The 24,957-nt window shown below is 48.6% G+C and overlaps 1 protein-coding gene across 1 annotated transcript in view; it reads left to right on the forward strand.

Annotated features, from left to right (window-relative positions):
• Positions 1-24,870, forward strand: part of PKD1L2 (polycystic kidney disease 1-like 2) — an 82,257-nt gene extending 57,387 nt beyond the window's left edge. The window contains exons 31-44 of the mRNA XM_006888885.1: positions 1,951-2,179; positions 2,712-2,898; positions 4,599-4,686; positions 6,929-7,066; positions 8,601-8,786; positions 10,024-10,351; positions 12,063-12,196; positions 13,769-13,896; positions 15,294-15,454; positions 17,266-17,476; positions 19,187-19,288; positions 19,763-19,894; positions 22,594-22,714; positions 24,845-24,870. Of these exons, the coding sequence (XP_006888947.1) occupies positions 1,951-2,179; positions 2,712-2,898; positions 4,599-4,686; positions 6,929-7,066; positions 8,601-8,786; positions 10,024-10,351; positions 12,063-12,196; positions 13,769-13,896; positions 15,294-15,454; positions 17,266-17,476; positions 19,187-19,288; positions 19,763-19,894; positions 22,594-22,714; positions 24,845-24,870 (2,171 nt within the window). The remainder of the gene's footprint in view (positions 1-1,950; positions 2,180-2,711; positions 2,899-4,598; positions 4,687-6,928; positions 7,067-8,600; positions 8,787-10,023; positions 10,352-12,062; positions 12,197-13,768; positions 13,897-15,293; positions 15,455-17,265; positions 17,477-19,186; positions 19,289-19,762; positions 19,895-22,593; positions 22,715-24,844) is intronic.
• Positions 24,871-24,957: the final 87 nt, after the last annotated feature.

The following is a 24,957-nucleotide window of genomic DNA, read 5'->3' on the forward strand; positions in this document are numbered from 1 at the left end:
ATGCTGTCCAACACTGCAGCTGGTAACCACAAGTGACCTTGAATTGCGTCCAGCTTATCTGGAAAACTGAGTCTTTAATTTAAATAGTTGTCAAAATGGACAGTGCAGGTCTAAAAGCATCATTTTTACGTGTGGGGCTCGTCACTGTCAAAACCTTATTTAGAGCCCAGTGAAGAGTCTACAGAAACAAAATGGGGCACTTGTTAGGAATTCACACCTCACAGTCCCATGCTTGATATGCTGGATTAAATTTTCTATGGTGAGGCCAGAAATCTGTACTTTTAATGAGTCTCTAAGATGATTTTTATGCACATCAGATTTTGAGAGGCACTGCCCTTGAGGCAAAGTCACAACTGCTCCCTGTAGCAGCCTAGACCCTCCTGGTCAAGCGCACACTGACCACAGTCCCACTTCTTACCCTGTGTGCCTGCCCACGCCGAGGACTTGCCTAAGTCCTGGGCTCCGCCTGCCTGTGTGGGCCATCCTTACAGAGGCTCCATGACGTCTGCACTGTCCACCTGGAGTAATTCTGAAGACTGGGAGGGAAGCAAAGCCCAATGCTCAGGGATGAGCAGGCACCACTGATACAAGCTTGGAGCTTCATGGTCCCCACTGCACACACTTGGCAGAGCAGCACGGAGCTTAGGGACAGCTTTGAGTTTAGGGACAGCTTTGGAGGGGCTCTCACAGGTGCTCAAACACTCTGAGACTTAGTTTTCTCTCCTATTAAATGGCAATATTGATGCGCCTAACTGCTTGGGTGGTGGTCAGGTCTGCTTGAGATCATAAGATCAGAATGCTTAGAACAGAACCTCGCACAAAGCAGGTATTCATAAGTGGTGTTATGGTAAGTAGATAGAATCTTTGTAAAGTTCGTCCAGACACTTGCCACACTAAAGGTGTTAATGTTGAAAGTCTTAATGAGGAAATCCCAGGATAAGGAGGAGGCGGTGCTCACAGACAAGGCAGGCATCAATGCTGGCCTTTCCTCAATGTCCCAGCTTAGTCTATGAGACACAGACTTTGTGGCAAGCCTGGGCCAGTCTTAGACACACACACACACACACACACACACACACACACACAGTTACCACTCCTCCTCAATGATGCTTAAAGATCCTTGGGGATAGTGTGGGTGCCCCATTCTGTTGCTCCCTATGTCCAGTTTCATGAAACTTTTGTGAAGATAATCATTAATCTAGAAATGACGTTTTACCACCTGTCTCAGTCACCTCCTCTTCATCTAGCATTATGGACAGGATCAAATACACTGGATGGATGGGAATGCCCACAGCCTGAGGAAGAGGACTTTCCTCCAGGAAGACCACATGAATTGCACTTGGGAGCACAGTGAACAAGCAGGAACTGTGGGCAGCAGGTTCTGTGGAAACAAGAGGGTAGCCACTGGTTCCCCAGGAGAGGATGGGTTTGAACTGTTGACCTTTATCCCACAGAGGTTGTACAACACCTCTCATCCTTTCTCATTTTGGAAGCCTCAGCTGACCTCCCAGGGGCTGTAAACCACATAGCAGGTGACTTCCTACCTACCACTCCCACCCCCACAGAGCTGCTAGTGGATTTGAACTGCCAGAAAAGCACCACTTCGGGGTAAACAGATCAACTCCCTGCACACTACACCAGCAGAACTTCTTAACTACAGTCCAGTAGTGTAAACACAACTTCTCTAGGAAGTTGTGCTCTGGGAAGCTGAAAAATTCTTGTGGTCGCTTCATTGTGATGGTCTGGGACTGAACCTGCAGTATCTCCCCTTAAGCTCTTCTACGTGGATGGAAATTTTGACAATTTCTTCTTCCCTTCCCCTCCTCTCTGACTCGTGGTGTTCTCACAGCCAGGCGCACAGGAAGTGCTCCCCACGCCAGCGCTGTTGTTTTGCAGCAGGTAGGTGCTGTCATTCAGCTCCTGCTGAGGTTCAATTTCCCTTGTCCCCAGAGAAAATGCAGTGCCCCCTGCCTGAGGTGTCCTCTGATAGCCCTCTGGAGGTCAGCGCCTACCGCCAGTGTCTCTACAGCCAGCTGGAACAGGTGGAGTGGGGGCTGCGGTTGCTGGGGCCCCATGGGTTCCCCCGACCCCAGAGCCACGGCCAGGCTCTCCGACAGCTGCAGACCCTGAAGAGCTGCCTGGGGGAATTGCCAGACACCTCAGGTCCAGCATACTCCAGGTAACCCACTGCACCAGGTGCCCAATGGATGCATGGTCTCCTTGGCCTGGGGAGGTAGGAGAGCACCCTCGATCACCTTGAGGGGACACTCAGATTCCCCAGATTCCAGCATCATCTCAGGGAAGAGCTCTGTGAAAGTTTTAGGAGGCATGAATGTTTGTGTTGAGTTGGGACTCTCCTCATAGCAGCATTGTGGCAGAAAAGCCCTGTGACGGAGAAAACCCAACCCTGTGGGGCAGTCTGCCATGACTCAGCATCTACTGGCTTTAGTCTGTTTCGCCTATTTGCCAGGCCTGGGGCTGGCCCTTGGTAAGCTGAGCGAGCAGGAGCAGTTTTCACTCCTTTATAGGATTTGTGTATAGGTTCAGTAAGCTCTTCCAGGCACCCGAGTTCTCAGATGGGTACAAATTACAGAGGAGACAACTGAGGGTCTGAGCGGTCTAGGAACTTGGCCAAGGTCCTGCGGCTAGGGAGCTAGAGTGGGACTGTAACTAGTGACTGGCTGGTCTGCACCTGTCCCCCTCCTTTGCAGGTCTGCCCGCAGCCTGCCCTGGTGGTGCGCCCTGGTGGGCTGGCTACTGGTGGTGGCCACCAGCGGCGTGGCAGCCTTCTTCACCATGCTCTACGGCCTGCACTACGGCCGAGCCAGCTCCCTCAAGTGGCTCCTCTCCATGGCTGTCTCCTTCGTGGAGAGCGTGTTCATCACACAGCCCCTGAAGGTTGGCCCCCCTCACCCCACCCGCCGTCCTGCTCCCTTGCCCTCCTGCCCCCATCCCATCTGCCAGCATCCCTGACCCTGATCTTCCATCATTTCTCCATCCATTTATTCCACAAACTCAATCGGAGCACCCCCTCTGTGTGGGCACGGGGGGCAGGACCAACAATGATGGTAATTGTCAGAACAACCAAACCACTGGATACCACGCCTGCCAGGCCCGAGGTCTAAACCTAACATCCTCCCGAGGATGGCAGAGGATGGGACAAGGTTCAGATCAACTGTTCATAGGGTCACTACGTGTCATCATCACTCAAGGGCACCTACCAACGACAGAGCTGTCCCCTCTGCATTCTAGACGAGAAAGGCTCAGACGCTAAGGGCACAAACATCTTACCTTGTTCCTAAATATCCCACATTTTCTCAATTCCCAGTTGCTCTTGGTTGTGAGCCAGGTCAGCAGTTTAAAGCAACTTCCCCACAAAAACACCAAGTTGTTCAACATGCACATCAATTAGGAGAACTGATGCAATTTCAGAAATGTGAAACTGCATGAGAGAGCATGTTAGAATCAAAGAAATTCTGACATCAGCTGAGGAAGAAGAAAGCAGAAGGACCCCAAGGGAGGAATATGCTATGAAGGAGGCAGGGAGAGCTCAGGAAAGGAGGGGACATTTAAACTGACTCTTCATGCCTAAGAGATGATGTCAAACTCCTCAAGCCAAACTACTCTTTGTTCCCCCATCCTACTTCCATTCTGCTTTAAGTCTTTTTCAGAGACTTAAAATGCTTCTGACATGCCCTGCCTGCCTTGGGACCAGACCATATAAAGAATAGGTGTGTCCCAAGAAGGATGGTGCAGTGGTTAACAGCTTGACTGCTAACTGAAAAGGTCAGCAGTTTGAGTCCTGCACTGGAAAAATGTGGCAGTCAACTTTCGTAAAGAACTTTCGTAAACAACTTTCACCTTAGAAACCCTGTGAGGCGGTTCTGCTCGGTCCTTCAGGGTCACTCTGACTTGAAATCGACTTGCTGCACAAGAAGCCTTATTGGTGCAATGGTTAAGTGCTTGGGTTCTAACCGAAATGTTGGCAGTTTCAGCCCACCACTGTTCCTTGGGACAAAGATGTGCTGACTGCGGGCACGCATGGAAACCCTAGGGGCAGTGGTATCCTGTCGGCTGCTGTGAGTCCAAATGGACTCAAGGACAGTAGGTGGTGGCCTGTGAATTTTGCCCCCCAACCACAGAACCCTGTGTGCACCAGGTGCAAAGAATGGATAGCGGAGTGAGTCAGCTAGAGAGGAAGGCAGAAGGCAGAGGCCAGGCTGAGATGAGAGAAAGGAGCCCAGGTTAAGTGCTCTTAGCCCCAAGGCCAGAACCCACGCAGCAGCTCCAAGAAAGACAGAGCTGGTAAAATGCCCCTGTGAAGATTACAGCCTAAAAAACCCTGGGGGCAGTGCTGACAACAACTGGGAGAGAGAGAGGAGCAGACATGAAGGTCAGGGGTATGGAAGCAGTTAGCTCAGGGACCGACCAGCCTGTCTGCCTGGGGGCCAGGGATGCAAGCTGGGGACTCACTCTGTCCATTTCCCACCTGACTTCCTCTGAGCTTGGCTCCTGGGCCCAGTGTACTAATGTGGCACTATCCCCTCCCACCTCAGTCAGGGGTACGGGGCTTGAGGTTCCCAGCACATGTTTTTCAGGTACTGGGGTTTGCAGCTTTCTTTGCACTGGTCCTGAGGAGCGAGGAAGACGAGGAGGAACCTGTGGTCCTACCCCTGTCGGATCCAGGTAATGGTGAGTCCCATAGAGGCAGGTGTGTGGCCAGCCAGGGGTCCTTGTGAGTCCTCTGACCCCCTTAGGAACCAGGGTTTCAGTCAGCACCTCACTTCTTTACTCCATCAACCTTTCACTCCTAGTATGTGAGACCAAAAAACAATCCAGAAAAAAAACAGTTCTTTTGTCCCCCAGTATTCCTGTACCTTCCCTATGCAGGCGTTCCTCCTCACAGCCCGGCAGACCACTCAGCCAGCTGACACACTGGGGACCACGCACTGCCATAGCTGTCATTTTCTGTGCAGTCCTCAGTAAGCAGTTCTCCAAGACTCAGGGCCCTGGGCTCCAAAAGAAAGTGAGCTTGGCATGGGATGCAAGACGCACCTCTAAGTTGGACCTTTGGACAGGACTTGGCAAACGATGGCCTGTGGACCAAATCTAGCGCAACCTCAGTGCAGCCTGTTTTTGTGAATCAAGTTCTGTTGGCACACAGCCAAGCCCACTGATAAAAGGACTGTCTATAGCTGCTTTTGTGCAGAGGAGGGAGACTAGGCCTCTTCAGCTGAGTAGACAGTGCTGTTGAGGCCATCGCCCTCCTGGGTCCTCATGTCACGTCCACAGCCGTTCCACAGCCACGCCAAGCTGTTTATGGTCTGTGTCCTGACCAAGCCATGGTATTTTCAGTTCCCTACTGCACTTCTGAAAGTTGGACAGTGAGTAAGGATGACAGAAAAAGAATTGATATCTTCAGACTTTGGTGCTGGTGAAAAGTATTCAAGAGTCCAGATCAGGGTCTGCCAAAAAACAAACAAGTATCTCTTGAAGGAAGTGCAACCAGAGGGCTCTTTTGAGGCAGGGATGGTGAAACTTCATGTCACATCATTTGGACATGTCCGGAGGGCCCAGTCCTTGAAAGACATCATGCTGGGAAAGGCGGATAGTCAGAAAAAGAGAAAGACCCTTACCAAGATAGACTGACGTGGTGACTGTGGCGATGGGCTCAAGCATACCTGTGATTGTGGGGATTGTGCAGTGTAGGGCAGGGTTCAGTCTGTTGTTCACAGGGTTGCTGAGTCTGAGTCAATGTACTGACAACTAATAACATTTTACTGTTTTCCATAATCGAACATTCATGGGAGCATCAGTCAGGAAATCTAGACTGTTGCACTATGTAAATCTACTACAGATCTCTTTTTAAAGAGCTCAGGAGTAAGGAAATCACTTTCAAGAATAATGTGCACCTGACCCAAGCCATGGTTTTTACAAATACATGTGAAAACTGGATCATGATTAAGGCAAATCAGAGAAGAACAGCTATCTCTGACTTGTGTTCTAGAGAAGAATATACGATATACTATGGACTGCTGAAAGTACAAATAGGTGTCTTAAAAGAAGTGAGCCAGAGTACAAAGCCAGAATAATCAGATTTTCTCTCATATACTTTGGCATGTTGTCAGGAAGGGCCAGTCCTGAACACCATCTGCAACAGTGGACTTATGCACAGTTAAGATCATAAGGATGGCACAATGTCGACCACAGATTTGTTCCGACTCACAGGGTCACTTGACAGCACCTCACAACTGCAGCACTGTAGGCCTAAGGAACCCTGGTGGCATAGGAAGTTACATGCTGCACTGCTGGCTGAAAAGTCAACAGTTCAAATCCACCAGCCCCTCCAAGGAAAAAAAATATGAGGAAGTCTCCACCCATAAAGATGTATCACCTCAGAGGCCTGATAGAGTTTCACCATGAGCCAGAACTGACTCGATCACAGTGGGGTGTTACGTGTACCAGGCACTGTGCTGACTCAAGGTCACCATCCTTGGAGTTAATGTGTCCTTTTGGAGAGACAACATTAACAAGTCAACAAACACACAGATACATTCAAATCGTGATCTGAATGAGGGGGGGAGAATAATCAAGTACAGGATTTCTCTGTTAAAGTGATAGCTAAGCTGCATCAAATATAGGGCATGTGCAAAGGTCCTGAGGCAGGAGTTGGAATGTTCTAAATGGGAAAGTCAGTCTGTTTTAGAGTTTCTGAAAGATTGCAGTGACTGCTATGGAGATAAAAAATGGCATGGAGGCAATGCTGGGTGAGGGTGGTTGGAATGGTCTCAGAAGATAGTGGGGTTACTACATGTCTCTCAAAATGGCAAAGTTCATTTTTCCTAGAGAAGGAAGTGTTTTCTAGTTACTAGGCAGAGGCTGGTTCCACTACCCATTTGGGACTGTTCTTGCACTCTTGTTTTCCCAGGCACCTACGCCTTATACCAAGCACGAAGAAAAAGCAGAAAGGACACCTACCAGCCGCCTCTCCCCTCCGATGTGGAGAGGATGAAAGTCACGCACCTCAAGGAGCAGAAAGCATTTGCCCTCATCAGAGAATTCTTGGGTAGGCAACTTACTGGTGATATTCCAACCCCTGGTTCCCAAAACAGACCTGAGCTTGGGATCTCATGCTGTAACATCTGGGCCTCAGTTTCCCTAGACTTGCTCCAGTTTGTCTCTTACACATGAAATCCTGCAGTGGCTCCCCGAGGTCCCCAAGCTCCACCCACATCAAAGGGCCTCTGAAGTCCTGAGCTCTGAGCTGGATCTTAGTGGTCTCCAAGCTCCTAAAACATCGTGCCCTCTCCCGATCCTGGCCTTTGCCCGAACTGTTCCATCTCATCTGCCTGGAATGTGCTGTCTCTCCCTCGACCTGCTGAGTGGTGATTCCAGGAAGCCCTGGGAGGGAGGAGGAGGTGCACAGCAGGAAGAGGAGGACGACACACACACCCCTCCAGCAGTATGTCCCTGTGCCTGGGCAGGTGTCTAGCAGGGCGGCTGGGCACTGACAGGAGGGAAGGGGAATCATGTGAGGAAGTGTTCAGGGCAGCACTGGCTCAGAATGCAGATTCCCAACCCTGGGCTGAGAGATTCCCCCTCAGCAGGCGTCCACCTCCACATGACCCTGCTGCTAGGACTCCTGAAGAAAGGGTCCCTTGCAGCATATGCTCCTGTCTCCTCTAAGACAAATGAGCCCCACGAGGCCAGGAACAAATCCAGCTTCTCCACAGCTGTATCCTCAGCATTGCAAGTCAGTGGATTCCCCCATTTAAAGAAAAGCACATAGTTAACAGACATTTATACTGTAGGGACTCTGCACACACAGTTTCAACTGTTTTGTATTCATTATTGAGCCTATGCAACTCTGCAGAGTAGAATTATTATCCCCATTTTACAGACGAGGAAAATGAGACCTGGAAGAGGTAAGTCACTTGTTGAAGTTACACACATAGGAGTCGTTATCCCTGGGATTTGAGCCCAGCGGACTTTACTCTCTTGCTTCTATCAGAAGTAGTTGCATTTCATTAGAAAAGTGTCTTCGAGTTCTTGAGAGAGAGCACACACACACACACACACACACACACACACACACCGCACACACACTCTCACATGTGGAGACTGATTTTAGGAATTGACTCATGCGGTTGTAAGGTTAGGTCAAAATCTACAGGTTGGTGACAAGTTGGAGTGAGGAGTTCTTGCATTGTATTTATTGTCTGGGAGCTGAATTCACTCTATGGGAAGCTCCCTTTGTGCTCTTTAAGCCTTCAAATGATTGGCTGAGGCTCACACACAAAATGGAAGGTAATCTACTTCACTCAAAGGCAATTAATTCAATCACATGTAACCACTTGATAACAAGTACACCAAATAGTTTGGTAATACTTTGTAACATGTGACCAAACAATTAGGCACCATAGTCTTTCCCCCCCACCCCCACCCCTCCAAGCTGACACAGAAAATTAACCAGGGTGCAAGTGGCTGGACTGGAAGTCCCTGAGGGTTCTGAGCCGTGGCCTTTCCACTTCCTGCCCTGGATTCACGGCCGTGGTGGTTGTAGAGGACCCCGTCTGACCAGGCCGTGCCTCCCTTCTCAGTGTACCTGGGCTTCCTTTGGATGCTGCTCCTGGCGGCCTATGGACAGAGGGACCCGAGCGCCTACTACTTCAACAGACACCTTCAGCACAGCTTCAGCCAAGGCTTTTCAGCTGTGCTGAGCTACCAGGGGTTCTTCACGTGGGCCAACACCACCCTCGTACACAACCTGTACAGTCACCACCCAGGTACAGTCCTCTCGATCTGGGACTCTGGCGTCTGTCCCTTGAGCATATTTGCATACTCCTGTCTGGAAGCAGGTGAGGGTCACTGTGAGCCCAAGGAGTCAACTAGTCATCTTAAGACCATGCTCTGAAGGACAGGCCTTCAGAAGGAGATGCATGCACAAGGCAGGGGCCCCTAACTTCTCTGGATGAAGGGAAAACTGCCTCTGACCAGGGGAAACTGAGCCTGGACCAGCCACGCAAACACAGACTGTGGGAAGGAGCAGCCTGAGCAAAGACAAGAGGACCGAAACATCATGGCCTGCTCTTGAACTTCAAGAGCAGAGGCTGTCTGTCATGGAGGGTAGGAGTTAAGGACTGAGGAGTGACAAAGGGGGCCAACTGTGAAGAGCCTCAGGAATTCACATTCTATGCTCAAAGAGATGAGGAACCAGGAGAGGCGAGTGATTAAGAGGGGAGTGACACCAGCAAATCTGTGGTGTGAAATGATCTTTCTGGAAGCACGTAGACTTTGGAGTGTTTTAGTTACCTAGTGCTGCTGGAACAGAAACACAAGACAGTGGCTTCACCCAGCAGGAGATGCTCTTCTCACATGGGAGGAGGCTGGAAGTCCACTCTGAGGGGCAGCTCTGGGGGAAGGTCCTCCTCTTTCCATCATCCACGGGGGCAGCATTCCTTGGCTTCTCAGTGATTGTCACATGGAGGAGCACCTCTCTTCCCTGAGTTGTGCTTCTTCAGAGATCTCAAAAGGCACATCCTACACTGATATTGTCTAAGAGAATAAAGAAAACACCATTTCTCAAGGCGATGATAATCACAAGTGTCATGGGATTTATGGCATGTATTTTGAAGGTGATGCAACTGGGTGGGCACACTGGAATTCTTAGAAAAGTGAGGGGCCTGATCCAGGAACATGGGGCAGGAATGATGGAGAGAAGAGGTGCATAACACATTGACCAGGTAGAACAGGTGGGGCTTGGTGACCACCTGAATGTGTGGGATTAGGAGAGCAGGCACAGGTGGAGGTGGATGGCTGGGTGGTGAGGGTTCCACTCAACAAGAGGAGTTATGCAGGAAGTAGAACGAGCCCAGGCAGGGAGACGGCATGGTCTTCTGGGGGCCACCTGGAGTACTGCAGTTGATGTTAGCCATGAACTTCTCTTACTGTCTCTAACAGGAAACAGGCATGTGTGGTGTTGATTCTGATTGCTGGTCTTATTCGTCTGGTCTCCATCTTCAGGTTTTGTCACCGACGGGAATTCCAAGCTGCTTGGCAGCGCCCAGATTCGCCAAATGCGGGTCCAGAAAAGCTCGTGCCCTCTTGCAGAGCAGCTGCTTACACCTCTCGACGGCTGCCAGGCGCCTTATTCCGTGGATACTGAAGACCTGTCAGATTATGGGGAAGGCTGGACTGCCTGCACTCTCAACTGCACCAATGGCTTTCCCCAAGCTTGGCAGTACCAGAGCCAGAGCCAGCGTCAAGGGTACCCCACCTGGGGCAAGCTTGCAGTGTATGGGGGAGGAGGCTACGTGGTCCCCTTGGGGACTGATCGCCAAAGTGCTTCAAGGTAAGGTGGCTTGATTCACTGATCTTTTAGCTCATCAGCAGAAAGATGGACAATCTCTTCTGTGCCATTTACATTCTTGAGAAGCCTCTTACGGGTCAGCCATGGGTTGGTGTTGACTCAACAGCAGTAAGTTTCAGTTCTGAGCAAAGGGTGCTGTCTCCACAACAGCGCTGAGCCAGACTCACTCCTGTCTCTGTGGGAGGCTGGCAGATGTAGAAGCGTCAATACTCTCCAGTCCCGGAAACCGCAGAGTCCTCAGAGTTGGAAAGAAAGTTCTTCTCTAGCATTTATCTTGGTGGACGGTCAGCTTCAGGCAGAGCCCTGCCCTGGTCCAGCAGCATCTTCAGCTCCCATCAAGGCTGTGAGGCCAAGACCAGACAGCTCATGATCACACAAAGCAGTGTGTCACCAGGAAAGAGGGCTGTGGTCAAGGCTCTCGGTCGCTGAGATCATATCCTTATCACAAGCTAACAAGTGACCCTGTCACCATTCCATGGATCAGATGACACGAGACTGCATAATGGAACATTACTTGTTCATAAAAAGACATGAAATACTTAAACATGTTACAATGTGGATGAATCCTGAAAACCTCATGTCAAGGGCAAGAGGTCAGACACAAAAGATCACTTGCTGGACAGTCCCACTAGCTGAAGTGTCCAGGGAAGCAAATTCAAAGAGATGGAAAGCAGAGCGAAGGGAGTGAGAAAAAGGGAATTAACACTAATAAGTATAGGTTTCCTTTGGTGGTGATAAAAATCCTCAGAGATTAGAAATGATGGTCACACAACATTGTGACTTTACTGAAAGCCACCAACAATTGACCTTAAAATTATGAATTAGAATGTGAACGAAATCTCCATTTTAGAAATGAAGTGATGCACTGCATTAAGCAAATCTGCGGTCAAGAACCTCTTTAATTTGCTACCGCACAAACATGTCCATTTAATACTAAGGTCCACTAACGTTTTCAATTGCTTTGTATGCATGTGAGACTTGGACCATGAGGAGAATCGGCCTTTGAATTGTGAAGTAGAGGAAGAATACTGATGCTCATTCAAAAGAATGAACAGTTCTATCTGAGAATAAGTGCAATCAGTGTGTTCCCGAGAAGTGAGGCTGGTGAGACTCAGCCTCATATACTTTACGCAGGTTGTCAGGAGGTTCCAGCCCTTGGAAAATAGATTCTGCGTGGAAAAGTAGAAGGTCACTGAGAGAAAGAAACACCATCAGTGGGATGTACTGACTGTGAGGCTGGCACAGGACTGAGGAAGGTTTTGCTCTGCTGCACACAGGATTGCTATGAGTTGGAGTCAACTCAATGATGCTTAACAACACTTACAGTTTCACACAATTTGACTCTTTTTTTCACACATATTGGACAACTTGTCCTACTCTGTGTAAAGATAATGATTAAATTTCATTAAAACAAAACAAGAAATCATCCCAGTGTCTTGGACTCAGTAGGTCCCTGTCCGATGCCAATGATGCTAGAGGAGGACCACACTTTGAGAACCTCTGTTCCAGTGGCCAGGAGACCACAGACCCCAAGGCAGTGCCCGTTGGGCTGGTCAGCTGGAACCACATCCAGGTGCAGCCCTAAGGCCTTATGGCCAGGGGTGCAGATGGGAGGCTGAGGGAAAGGTTAGGAAGGGAAGATGGCAGTAGCACCTGTGGGTGGGAGAATCTCTCAACGTCCATCTCTCTGCAGAATTCTCCAGTATCTCTTTGACAACACCTGGCTGGACACCCTGACCAGAGCTGTGTTTGTGGAGTTCACAGTCTACAATGCCAACATCAATCTGTTCTGCCTCATCACCTTGACCTTGGAGACCAACGCCATGGGTAGGCATTGTTTGTGAATCTGAGTACAGAGTTCTAGAACACAGAACTGCTCCCCTTGGGTTAGGGCCTCCTGATTTAGCTGGCCTGCCAGCCCGTGGGCTGAGCTCTGAGGGACATGTCTGAGAAGCCTGAATCTGGACCTTGATTCTCCTGGCTTCCCTGAGCAGGCGAAAGTGAGGCACTGGAGCACTTTAGCCATCCTCCTCCCCCTGCAGTGTGCTTCCCACTGTGCCCCTTCCTCCTTCCCTCCCTCTTTCTTTCTCTCCCACTTTCTCACTCTCTTTTTGGCTTTGTCTTACAGATCACCTGGAGGAAACTAAACTGGGGTCTGAAGGGAGCTTATCTCTCCAGTTGGGGGGACTAAGGAGTAGGGATTGGAAGTGAGGTGCTGGGGAGAAAAGTGACCTTGTAGCAGATCACTTGGCCTAAAGCCGTATTTAAAATTTCTATCTCAATTCTGTGGTGTTGGAGAAGAGTATTGAATATACCATGGACTGTTAAGAAAATGAACAGGTTCATCCTGGAGAGGGTTAAACCAGACTGTTCCTTGGAGGCAAGGATCCTGAAGCTTTGTCTGACATATTTTGGGCATGTTGCAAGGAGGGACCAGTCCTTGGAGAGGGACATCATACTTGGGAGGGTGGAGGGACGGTACAGGAGAGGAAGACCCTAGATGAGATGGATTGATTCAGTGACCGGGGAAATGGGGGTAGGTGTGCCAAAGATGGTGAGACTGGCACAGGATAGAGCAGAGTTTAGGGCTGATGTACATAGGGTCGCTATGAGTCGCAGGTGACTTGATGGCACATAACAACAACAACAACCTCAATTCACAGCAAAAGAAAGTGTTACATTTAACTTAATTCCCCTGCCTTCATTCACCACCCATACATCACATATACCACTGAAACACCACTGCTAGAAAGAATATTTACTTTAGTTACAAAGTTGGAGGCCACCAGCTGCTCCACAGGAGAAGTCTGGGCAGTCTCCTCCTGTGTGAAAACCTGCTGGAGGGTCGGCTAGGGGTCAATTCTGACTCAACAGTACACAACAACAACATATGAAGTACTCTGACATTTCCTGTCCTGCTCTATTTCTTGTTCCCCATCCCACCCTTTTTAAATGACTAGTGACCATCCAAGCAGCTCTGGTGGCATAGTATGTAATGTACAGTGTTGTTCCCGGAAAGGTTGGTAGTTCAACTCCATCAGCTACTCCGAGAGAGAGAGAGATGGGTGGTCTTCTCCCCTTTATATTTACAGCCTGAGAAATCTGCCTGAAGACTGTTAGTGGGTGGTGGAGGGGCTCTGGCTAGAGGACCACCACCACGGGAAGAACTCAGCAAGCAGGTCCTGTGTCCTTTCTAACAACCCCAGGGCTACAGTGTCCCGGAGTGCTTATGTCCAGTTCCTCGGGTCTTCCACCTGAAGAATTTTCTCCTTCTCTTTTTCCCTGGCTAGTTGGAGAGAAGAGGTTTGGGTTTGAGTCAGGTGACCTGATGGTTCTAGAGTCAGAACTGGCAGCTCTAAGTGAGGATGGCTGAGTGAGCAGAACGCACTTTGCTTCCAGGAACTTTTTTCACGCTCGTGGACGTGAGGAGCCTCCGCCTGTACCCCTTCACTGATGGCTGGCACCCCTTTGTGGTGGCAGCAGAAGTCCTCTACTTCTTCTTCCTCCTCTACTACATGGTGGTGCAGGTAAGGGTGGACCTGGGGCTCTGGGGGGGGGCAGGGGTAGGGGGGGTCCCTCCCCAGCAGGGAAAGACAAGTCTGTTTGCTGGTTTGCCACAGCAACCTTCAGGTCCTCCTGGTGGTCTCCAAGGCTGATGCAGCTGACTGACCATAGCCTCAGGCTTGGGTGGGGCCCAATATTAACATCATGCAGGTAGTGGGAACTCAGACGATGGTCACTGGTCGCACCTGGGTGGGGGCAGTGGAGGAGGAGTGATTCTACTGGTGCTGAATGGAGAACTTCTGAAAGGCTTGTCCCACAGCAGGACGTCTCTGAACTTAGATTGTAGAGGTTCCTGGCAGTTTTTGTTGTTCTTACCTGTGGTCCCAGGAGAACAGGAAAACTCATCTATCATCCCTTCCACTGGGCTGCATAATGAAGGTGCAGATGTTGACAGTGAGGTTTGAGGATGCTGGAAATCATCTGAAGCTGATTCTAGGGACACCTACCTCACTACTCTCCACGGAAAAACACAATCCAGATGGAGATCTCTGCTCTCCACTCCCTGCTCCAACTACCTCTTCACACTAAGCATTATATCTGATCTCTTGCTCTGCAGAAAACACTGTGCTAAGAACATGACATGGATTTTTTCTGTTAATAGACAAGTTCTATTGGCTCCAAGTCATGCAGCAGGACACTCAAGTTCAGAGACGTTACGTAGTTCATGTGAGGTCGGGTTTGAACCCAGAGGGTCTGACTCCAGGGCCTGCAAGGTCTCTGGGCACTGCAGACGCAGACTCAGTCAGGTCTCAGGAAGCCACTCAAGCCTTTTCCTTGCATCTCTAAGATCAGAAAAGGCCTCCTACTACGCACCTCCACACATTTTTCTTTTTCTCACTGTACCCTAGTCTGTCTATAGTTACTTCAAAAATAGCTTTCCTGTATCCTTAAGTTTCTCTCAAAATGCTGCTTGGGCAGGTTTTAAGATCTGTCCCCGTCCCATCTCCTTGTTAGAGAAGTGAATTTAGCCTCTTACCAGCCAAAGGAGGCTTGCTTTAGAGTAGGCAGGAGAACGGGAAAATAACCAGCATCAGAAGATTCTGAGCAGAAAGGGAAGGAGGAAGGGGAGGAGGCTGAGAACAACATGCGGGGGGGGGGGGAAGTGTTTTGACCTGTGACACCCTAAAAGTCTATTGCCCAGGTTGATGATGGGAGTAGATGGGGGCATGCCCAAGATGGGAGAGGGAGAGGCCCCCAGAACTGTGCATTTGGGCTGGAACTGAGGAGGGCTCTCTGGGATCCCCTAAGTACCTGGTGGTCAGTCCTCCTGGGCTGTACTGGGAACCAGCATATGTGTGGGGTGAGTATGGCGAGAAGGTCTGGCCACAGCCTCTGTCAGAACGTTCCTCTCCTTCCCCAGGGCAAGCTCATGAGGAAGCAGAAATGGGGCTATTTCTGCAGCAAGTGGAACCTTCTGGAGCTGGCCATCATCCTGGCCAGCTGGAGTGCCCTGGCAGTGTTTGTGAAGAGGGCTGTCCTGGTGGAGCGAGACATGCAGCGTTACCGTGGCCACAGGGAGGAGTAAGTGCCTCTGCCCCACATGCCCACCACAAGCGCACTGCCCTTGGCTCTGTTCTGGGCTCCGAAGCCGGAGGCCACAGACCAGCTTTAGAAATCTTGTTGACCCTTAAAGGACCAAGGGTCACACTTAGCAAAAATACCTCTAGCTGCCATTTAGACAGGTTTGGGGCCTAAAGTTTATGCAGTTAGAGAGAACTCTCTAAGAAAAATAGAAAAAAAATCTTGATTTTTGCAATTCTTACCAAACTGCTGGTCTTTATGGCACCCTGGTAGGGTCCCTTCCATCCTCCTGGGGAGTGCTTCTGCAACCACTACCACACCAGCTAACCCACCTCTACAACCAATTACCAAGTGTCCACCACGTGCCAAACAGAACGCCTAAGCCATCAAATCCTCATAAGAACCCACAGCGGCAGATGGCATCATTACTTCATTTCATAATCAAATGGCTCAGAGAGGTAATGCAACTTATCTAAAGACATGGAGCTAAAATGTCATTTAAACCTAAACTTGTGTGCCTCCTTAAGCTAAATCTTTATATTTCTTTTTAAAATTTTTTTTTTTAAATCTTTATATTTCTTGATTCATTCACTTTCTAGACATAAAACAAGTAGAAAAACTGTTAAGGCTGACTCAGTCCCAACTCACGGCAACTCTGAAGAGCAGAGGGGTTGTACACAGGGCTTCCCAGGGTTATAGCTCTTCTTGAAGGAGACTGATGCCTCTTTCTCCACGGGAGCAGTTAGTGGATTCCAACCTTTTGCTTTGCAAACAATCACTTTAACCACTGTGCCCCCAAGGATCCCTTTTGCTCTACGAAGCCACCATTTATTTGTGTCTGGATACCATGCACTACCATAAAACTATCATTCAGAAGGCAGCACCTCACCAACCACTATAACAGAGACCACAGCAGATGATCCTGGAGAGTGGAGGAAAACAGAAGACGACTAAAAAATAGGGAAAAGGCCAGGTTTACTTGTCTGATAAAGAGTGGCAGGCTTCTGAGACTGCGGCACTCACCCTTTGGATCTGAAGTGGAACTCATGCCTGGAACTCAACTTTCAGCCAACAATCTATAAACCTATCTGGTGATCAACGCCAGGGAAGAGGCACACACTCCCTAGACAACTCAACCACCTGAGATCCAAAGAACAACGTTTGCCCAAGGATAAAGCTTCAAAGATAGGCAAAAGCAGGACAGAAAGATTAATAGAAATGGGAATTACAGAGGTGCAGCAAAAGTGTGATTACACTGTGGGTATTGTAATTAATGTTATGAAACAAAATGTGTATGAAGACTGAATGAAAAACCAATCTGCTTTATAAACTTTCACTTAAATCACAATTTTAAAAATAAGGCAAGAAAGCCATGGGTGTATCTACTCTGTTGGGGGGGGGGAAATCTCACTTACTTTAATCTTAGTCTGCCCAATCTTCATCCCAAATGAAGCCAATTCCAACTCATAGTGCCCTCAAGTCAATTCCAGCTAGTGGTGACTCTCCAATCAGTCTCTGAGGCTGTAACTCTTTATGGGAGAATGATTCCTCTTTCTCCTGCATAACATCTCGTGGATTCAAACTGTGTGTCTTTGGGATTGCAGTGCAGCTTCTTACTGCTAGACCACCTGAGCTCCCATAATGGTCGTAGGTTATAAGAAAACATAATCTGAAAAACAATGTACATTAACTTTGTAAGTAAACTAGTATAAAATAACAACACATACTAAAAAAAGAAAGAACATATCATCTGTCATTTTCATAGAGAACTGTGTGAGCCTAGCTATGTTCATTCTTTTTTGGTCCCACAGGAGGGTCAGTTTTAGTGAGACCGCAGCAGCCGACGCGGCCCTGGGCTACATCATTGCATTCCTGGTCCTCCTGTCCACAGTGAAGCTATGGCACCTGCTCAGGCTGAACCCCAAAATGAGCATGATCACATCAGCCCTGCGGCGCGCCTGGGGGGATATCTCTGGCTTTCTCATCATCATTCTTATCATGCTCCTGGCTTACTCTATCACGGTGAGAGACTCTCTCTCTTTGGAGAAACCTTTAGAGTCGGTCTCCCTGGAAAACAAGGCTTCTTGGTGGTGGGTTTGGGAACCTGAGGGAGATGGCTGGTGGGTCTCCTGAGAATGAAGGCTTTCAGAAAGGACCTCAGGTGACAGCAGACCTTCTCCCACCCTACCTCTGTTGATCTTTATTCAAATATACCAAGGGATCACCACCAAGTTCATGTGTTTTTATAGTTCGTTCTGCTAAGATTAGTAGCAGACCAAACTCAAGGGACACAGAAGAGCTAGAGAATTGAACAAAGGAAGAGCTATTGATGCTGGAATTCATGGACTTATATGGCAGGTCAAGCATTTGGGACACTATTGATTCAACACTTCTTGTAATTGGTCTGCTACAAATCTTAGCATAATGAATAACAAAAACAATTGGCATCAAGAGTGGGATTCATTATTCCAGATGCATAGAAACATGGTTTGGTTTTGAAAATGTGAGTCTTGGGAAGATGTACAGTTAAAGCGATTATTGTTTCTGTGATACTGTCTTCCCCACTTGACTAAGCCCTACAACTGTGAGGAAAGTTCGTGAGTCAACAATGAACTCAGACCCAATGATTGACTGAAAAAGGTGTAGGAGCATGTGGGCTGGTATGTCTGACTATATAGCTATGTATGTGGTGATATGGATATTATTGATGGGGACAGTTCCCTTTTATGAAGCAGGAAGAAGTCAGACTTGGCCACCCTCACATTGCATCTGCTTCTTTTGCACCATGATTCCCATAATATCTCTGATCCATACTAATTTCTGACCCTTCATCCTATTTTGATCCACTCCCCACCCATGGTCCCTTTGCCTATCCATTCTCACCTGGCACTCCAATCTGTCTGCATCCCTGCTTATCACCTCAACCAAGACCTGTCTATTCCATTCTATCTTCCTCTCCATCTTTTGTAACGGGATGGGGTGATAGCATACGGTGGCTTCTCAAAAGCTGGAAAGTTGCAGTCTGCAATTTTTTTTGAAAAATCCCTGCCCACATGTCCTAATTACATGTATGTGATCAGTCCTCCATTCCACAGTACATAGGCCATTGGGATGTTAGCAACTCAGAGGTGGGGGGTGCTGGGGTTCTTTCTGGCATGGCAGACCTGGAGGAATCTCTGGGGTGGAGGTTGAGGGGAAATGTAGTCAGGGAACATGCCCAGGGAGAGGATGCTCAGGTCTTCCTGACCATCACCCTATCCCAGAGCAGAGATGAGACCTACAGGGGTCTCATTTCACATAGTGAGTCTTTGATGGACCATCTGGGTGGCCACAGCAGCATCATGGGAGGCGTGTGCATGTGGCCAGACTTGCCCTGAACACTCTCTCTTTGCTGAGAGATGCAAACAGATACTTCAAATGGCCCCTCAACAGATTCAGAACAACAGAAAAGACCTCAGTCAAGGCTGTCCTACACATATACACTAGTCCATGTGTGTGACACTGACAAGTCCACTCATGCACACTCACAAGGACATGAACGTGACCATGAACACTCCCGTCCAGGCTGACTGTACATACATGCACTCCTATGACCCTGTGGGCATCGACAGATTTTGCCAGGCCTAGCTGAGGATGTGGACCGCCCAGATCCCTACCTCTTCTGTGAACTGTTGGGGATGGGGAAGCCTTCATAATTACTTTCTCTGCTCAAAATGATTCTTTCCCTGACAGTCACACCTAGTATTTGGATGGAAACTCCACTCCTACAAAACACTCTTTGATGCAGCAGAAACAATGATCAGCCTGCAGCTGGGAATCTTCAACTATCAGGAGGTAAGGGGGCAGGATAGAGGGTGAGATGAGATGGAGCCTGCCTGCATGAACTGAAATTGTGAAAATTAGAAAAAGCACCCTGCTGGGCTCTCATAGACAGGCACAGGGCAACTCTGAACAAATAAAACCATTTCCCCAGCCCCTACCGCCCTGCAGGCAGACAATCCCACTCCTGGCTCACCCCAGGAGGGACCCTTAATTACTGGAGAACAGTGGCTATTTGTTACTCAGGGGAGGAAAGTACCAGAGGTCCCCAGAGGGAACTGCTCTGGCCATAGCCAGGCCTGGTGCCTGACTGTGGAGGTAGCTGTGCGATATGGGGCTACCCTTTGCCCTGCTCTTGAAAGATCTGCCTGGACTCTCAACCCTCAGGACAAAGGGGACCCATATCCCCCCAGGCTCTGCCCAGGTCGGAGAATCTGAGGATGTCCAGTAGGCCCTGGTTACAGACACTGTGTGGCTTCCTCTTGGCAGGTGCTGGATGAGAGCCCAGTACTTGGCTCCTTCCTGGTCGGGTCCTGCATTGTGTTCATGACGTTCGTGGTGGTGAATCTGTTCATCTCTGTCGTCTTAGTGGCCTTCAGTGAGGAGCAGAAATGCCATCACGTGAGTCCCATGGGCTTGCTCAATAGTGGCCTCCAGCTGACTGAGGCCACTCCAGTTGTGCCCAGGAATTGGGTGGGGGTCTGCAGGAGTCGGGGCTGGTGGGAGAGGTAGCCCCTTCTCTGAGCATGCCTTCCCTCTCCACTGAGCTGTATTTCTAGGATATTTAAATACTGTCAGCTAGAATCAAACCCTGCCCAGTTCTTACCAGCCCTGTGACTGGCTGCACATTGGATTGTTGTGATCCGAACATTTTGGGGAGTAGATCACCAGGCCTTTCTTCCTAGATTAGGAACTGAAATCTATTCTGCATCCTGTTGTTGTTGTGTACCACTGAGTCAGAACTGACTCATAGCTGGCCCTCTGGCAGGCTTTCAGAGGCTATAAGTTACACCAGAGGAAACTGCCCATCTTCCTGTAGTGGGACTACTGGTGGATTCAAACCATGTACCTGTTGTGGGAGTGCAATTCCTTACTTCTAAGCCACCAGAGCTCCCTGTTCTACATCCTCACAACGTGCAGGCCCGAACTGCAGATGGGTGGTGGCTGCAGGAAAGGAGCACTGTGAAGAGTGGACCCCATGACACCCCTGGGAAAGTTGGGAATTCCACCTCTCAGTCACCACTGCTTCAATTAAATGCAGCAGGCAAGCAAACAATCAAACAAACAAAAGAAAAACCAAACCACCTCTGTCTAGTTCAACTCACTGCTGCTTCACAGGGCAGAGAACTGCCCCAGGGGAGGGGTGGGATCCAAGGCTGTAAATCACTGTAGAGGCAGCTGTCTCAACCTACCACAAGAGTGGCTGATGGGTTTGAACTGCCAGTTCACTTAGGAGCTGAGTGCTTCAGCACTGCATCCCCAGGGCACCTCACTTACACATAAGTAGTTTATACAGGCAAAGCCCTCATTTCATAGCAGAGGAGCTTGACATTCACAGGCAGAAATTCTTTTTCTACAATAACAAGCAGAAGAAAACAGAGCCAAGACTAGAACCTGGGTCTTCTGCACAACATAGGGGTGCTCGCCACACCTGTAATTTTCAAAGACTCCAACTGAATTGCTGGGTGTGACTCAAGCATTTGTGATTTGTTTTTTAAAAATCATTTTTGTTATGTGCCATTGAGTCATAATGACCCTATGTACAACAGCCCTGAACTCCCTCTGTCCTGTGCCAATTGCACTGTCTCTGACACTCCCATCCCAATTACCCCAGTCACTGAATCAATCCACCTCATAGAGGGCCTTCCTCTCCTGCGCCGTCCCTCCACCCTCCCAAGCATGATGTCCCTCTCCAAGGACCGGTCTCTCCTCACAACATGTCCAAAGTAAGTTAGACAGAGCCTCAGAATCCTTGCCTCCAAGGAGCCACCCGGTTTAACTCTTTCCAGGACAAATCTGTTTGTTTTCCTAGCAGTCCATGGTATTCTCAATACTCTTCTCCAGGACCACAGCTCAAAGGCATCAATTCTCCTTCTATCCTCCTTGGTCATTGTCCAACTCTCTGACGCATAACAGGTGATTGCGAAGACCATGGCCTGTATCAGACGCACCTTAGTCTCCAGAGAGACACCACTGCTCTTCAGCACTTTGGAGAGGTCCCTAACAGCAGACTTTCCCATGGCAATGCGCCTTTTAATTTCCTGGCTGCTGGTGCCAAGACTGTTGACTATGGAACCAAGCAAACTAAAGCTGTGTACAATCTCAATCTCTTCACCATCCATCCTGATGCTGCCGATTGGTTCAGTGGTGAGAATCTTTGTCTTCTTGACATTGAGCCTCAATCCATACAGTTTCAGCAAGCAGAGTTGTGTCATCCGCATAACGGAGATTATTGATAAATCATCCACCAATCTTGATCCCACATTTCTCCTCATAGAGCCCAGCCTCCCGGATAATCTGTTCTGCATATAGGTTGAAAAGGTATGGAGATAGGATGCATTCCTGGCGTATGCCCTTCCCAATTTTGAACCATGCAGTGTTCCCTTGCTCTGTTCTGACGAATGCCTCCTGGTCCAAGTATAAGTTTCGCATTAGAACGATCAAGTGTTCTGGGATTCCCATTCTTCTCAGAGTCAAACATAATTTGTTATGATCTACACAGTCAAATGCCTTTGCATAGTCAATGAAACACAGATATACATTCCTCTGTTAAAAATGGCTGAATGATAAATATTTTCCACAATTTAAAAAAGGGGCTTGTGCACCACAAATAATGCTTAAGATCACGTCCAATAGCACTGCAGGTCTTCTCTCATCTAACCTGGGTTTTCAAAGGCTGCCAGGAGTGAGTGATGTCCACAGCACAAGAGGAAGTGGACGCCCACTGGCAGCCTAGACATGGTGCACAATCCTGAGGATCCCTGAGAGGTGTTGAGAGTTCACGCTCTCAGCTGCTACATTAAGGGGTTGAGTTCACCCAGAGGTGCCTCAGAGGAAAGGCCTGGCGACCTGTTCCTGAAAAACGGAAAACCCTGTGCAGCACAGTTCTGCTTTGACATACATGGGGTCACCATGAGTTGGAGTCAACTCAAAGGCAACTCCTGGGCTGCTTCCCAAATGAAGGTCATTCATTCTCAACAGAGAAGGAACTCTACAATGTAAAGTGACACAGCTGAGGCCAAGTCATTGGTTTCCCCTCAGAATAAAAAGCCCTTAAAGAGTCAAATTCTAAACACAGTGTATGGTTCTCTCCCCTGCAGCTATCGGAGGACGGAGAGATTGCTGATTTGCTGGTGATGAAAATACTCAGTTTCCTGGGCATTGGAGGTAAAAGAGAGGAACCCCAAAACAGCAGTGAGAAAACTAAGGAACTGACAGAAAGTAGGTGCCCTCCCCTACCTCCAACAGCACCCAAGGTTTAAGCAGTCAGTGCACGCAGGCCTTCTACAGAGTGTGGGGATGTGGACAGCCCAGACTACACTTAATAGTGACCCAATAACCAACCCAGGTCAGTGTATTTCTGTGTCCACAGAACAGTTACCATGCCCTCAAGGAAATAATAACAATGGTAATTAATAACTTAGCATACACATGCATGTATGTATGTGTATATATGTTGTTGTTTGTTGTTTTTATGTGCCGTCGAGTCACCTGCGACTCATAGCGACCCCATGTACAACAGCCCTAAACTCCGCTCTGTCTTGTGCCAATCGCACTGTCTCTGACACTCCCATCCCAATTATCCCAGTCACTGAATCAATCCACCTCATAGAGGGCCTTCCTCTCCTGCGCCGTCCCTCCACCCTCCCAAGCATGATGTCCCTCTCCAAGGACCGGTCTCTCCTCACAACATGTCCAAAGTAAGTTGGACGGAGCCTCAGAATCCTTGCCTCCAAGGAGCCACCCGGTTTAACTCTTTCCAGGACAAATCTGTTTGTTTTCCTAGCAGTCCATGGTATTCTCAATACTCTTCTCCAGGACCACAGCTCAAAGGCATCAATTCTCCTTCTATCCTCCTTGGTCATTGTCCAACTCTCTGACGCATAACAGGTGATTGCGAAGACCATGGCCTGTATCAGACGCACCTTAGTCTCCAGAGAGACACCACTGCTCTTCAGCACTTTGGAGAGGTCCCTAACAGCAGACTTTCCCATGGCAATGCGCCTTTTAATTTCCTGGCTGATGTGTATATAAGTATATATATAATCGGAATGACTGTGAGAGTCTGTTCAAATGTGTCTTCTGGAAATAAAACAAATACTGTCTAGAATTACTGTCTCTTCTCAATTCTTTCATTTTCTTAGTCAGGGGTCACCTTTAAAGGTTCTAGTTTGGGGATCCTCACAGGGTGTCTGAGAGATACTAAAACATGTCATCCCTATCAAGGGAATGATTTCCAAAAGAAGTCCAGAGGCCTCTTCAAGTAACTACAAATTTCTGACTCGGATATACAACAATGACACCAATACCAAGTGAGAGCAAGAGAAAGAAACTGAGGTTTATTAGACTATGAAAGGGTCAGGACAGACTGACCTCACATCTTTATCTTACAAAAGGATCATATATCTTGCCAGCAGAGAGTGGGGTTTATACAGCTGATGGGGCATTTCTTCTAAAAGAGGTATGATGATTTTCGGCCCTTTCATTTCTCTTTTCCTTGAGTCTGTTGTTTTGCCACATTCCTTGAGAGTCTGTTTTTATTGTCATATTGCTGCATTCCTTGAGGGTCGGTTTCTATTGCTGTATTGCCAGTCTTTGTCAAAACCAGTTCTGATTGATCTCCTTTGTCAGCGTTTCCTTTGCCATTCCCAGTCAATTCCTACTAAAGATTTCAGGACAAACAGATGGAAACACCAGATTAAATGAGGTTATAGGAACTCTGGTAGCCTTGTGGGTAAGGAATTGTGCTACCGTTCAAACCCATTAGCTGCTCCTTGAGATAAAGAGCACCTTGTACCTTTGTTAAAATGTCTATATGTATGATTTGTATTCTTGCTCTTCCCACCAAATGAGTCTGGAAAATCGAGAATAATAATTTGTGGGTGTGGTTGCACTGGCTTAACAACAGTAAGAGCAGGTTATTGGTTATTACATAGGTCCAAGGGGTGCGTGGTGTCACCACACTAAAGACTGAGGTAGCCAGGCAGGAAGGTGAAGACGTTTCTGATAGGCACACGTAACTCCACTCATTTTTTAAATGGAGCGAGGTTACAATCTGGAGTTTGCTCAAGCACTACCTTCGGGGAATCCTGGGTTCATGACACATTGGAGTAAAAGTAACGAGAGTGGCTGGGTTATTTACAATATTTTGAAAAATCTAAATACCCTGCATGTCAGCATGGCCTTGGCCGATGCCCAGCAATCATCTTTGACTCTCAAATGATTGTGGCTGGCTCTGGATGACCTTGATCCTCCATTAAGGTGGAGAGTGCATCTTCTAACCGGAGGAGGTGCCTTGTCTGTTCAGGCCTTGATGGCTACAGGCGGCTAGACTTGTCCCCCTTCCCCCAGCGGGGGTGCAGCCCCCTACGGTCTAGGAACCCTCTCGCTGACTAAGCACTTCCACTCTCCGTCCTGCGACCATAGGCGTGGCCCCGCCCCACTCAGCGCGGCTTCTCCGTGCC

The sequence above is a fragment of the Elephantulus edwardii genome, unplaced genomic scaffold, assembly GCF_000299155.1.
Source record: "Elephantulus edwardii isolate Elephantulus edwardi_28Jun2011 unplaced genomic scaffold, EleEdw1.0 scaffold00072, whole genome shotgun sequence".
NCBI lineage: Eukaryota > Metazoa > Chordata > Mammalia > Macroscelidea > Macroscelididae > Elephantulus > Elephantulus edwardii.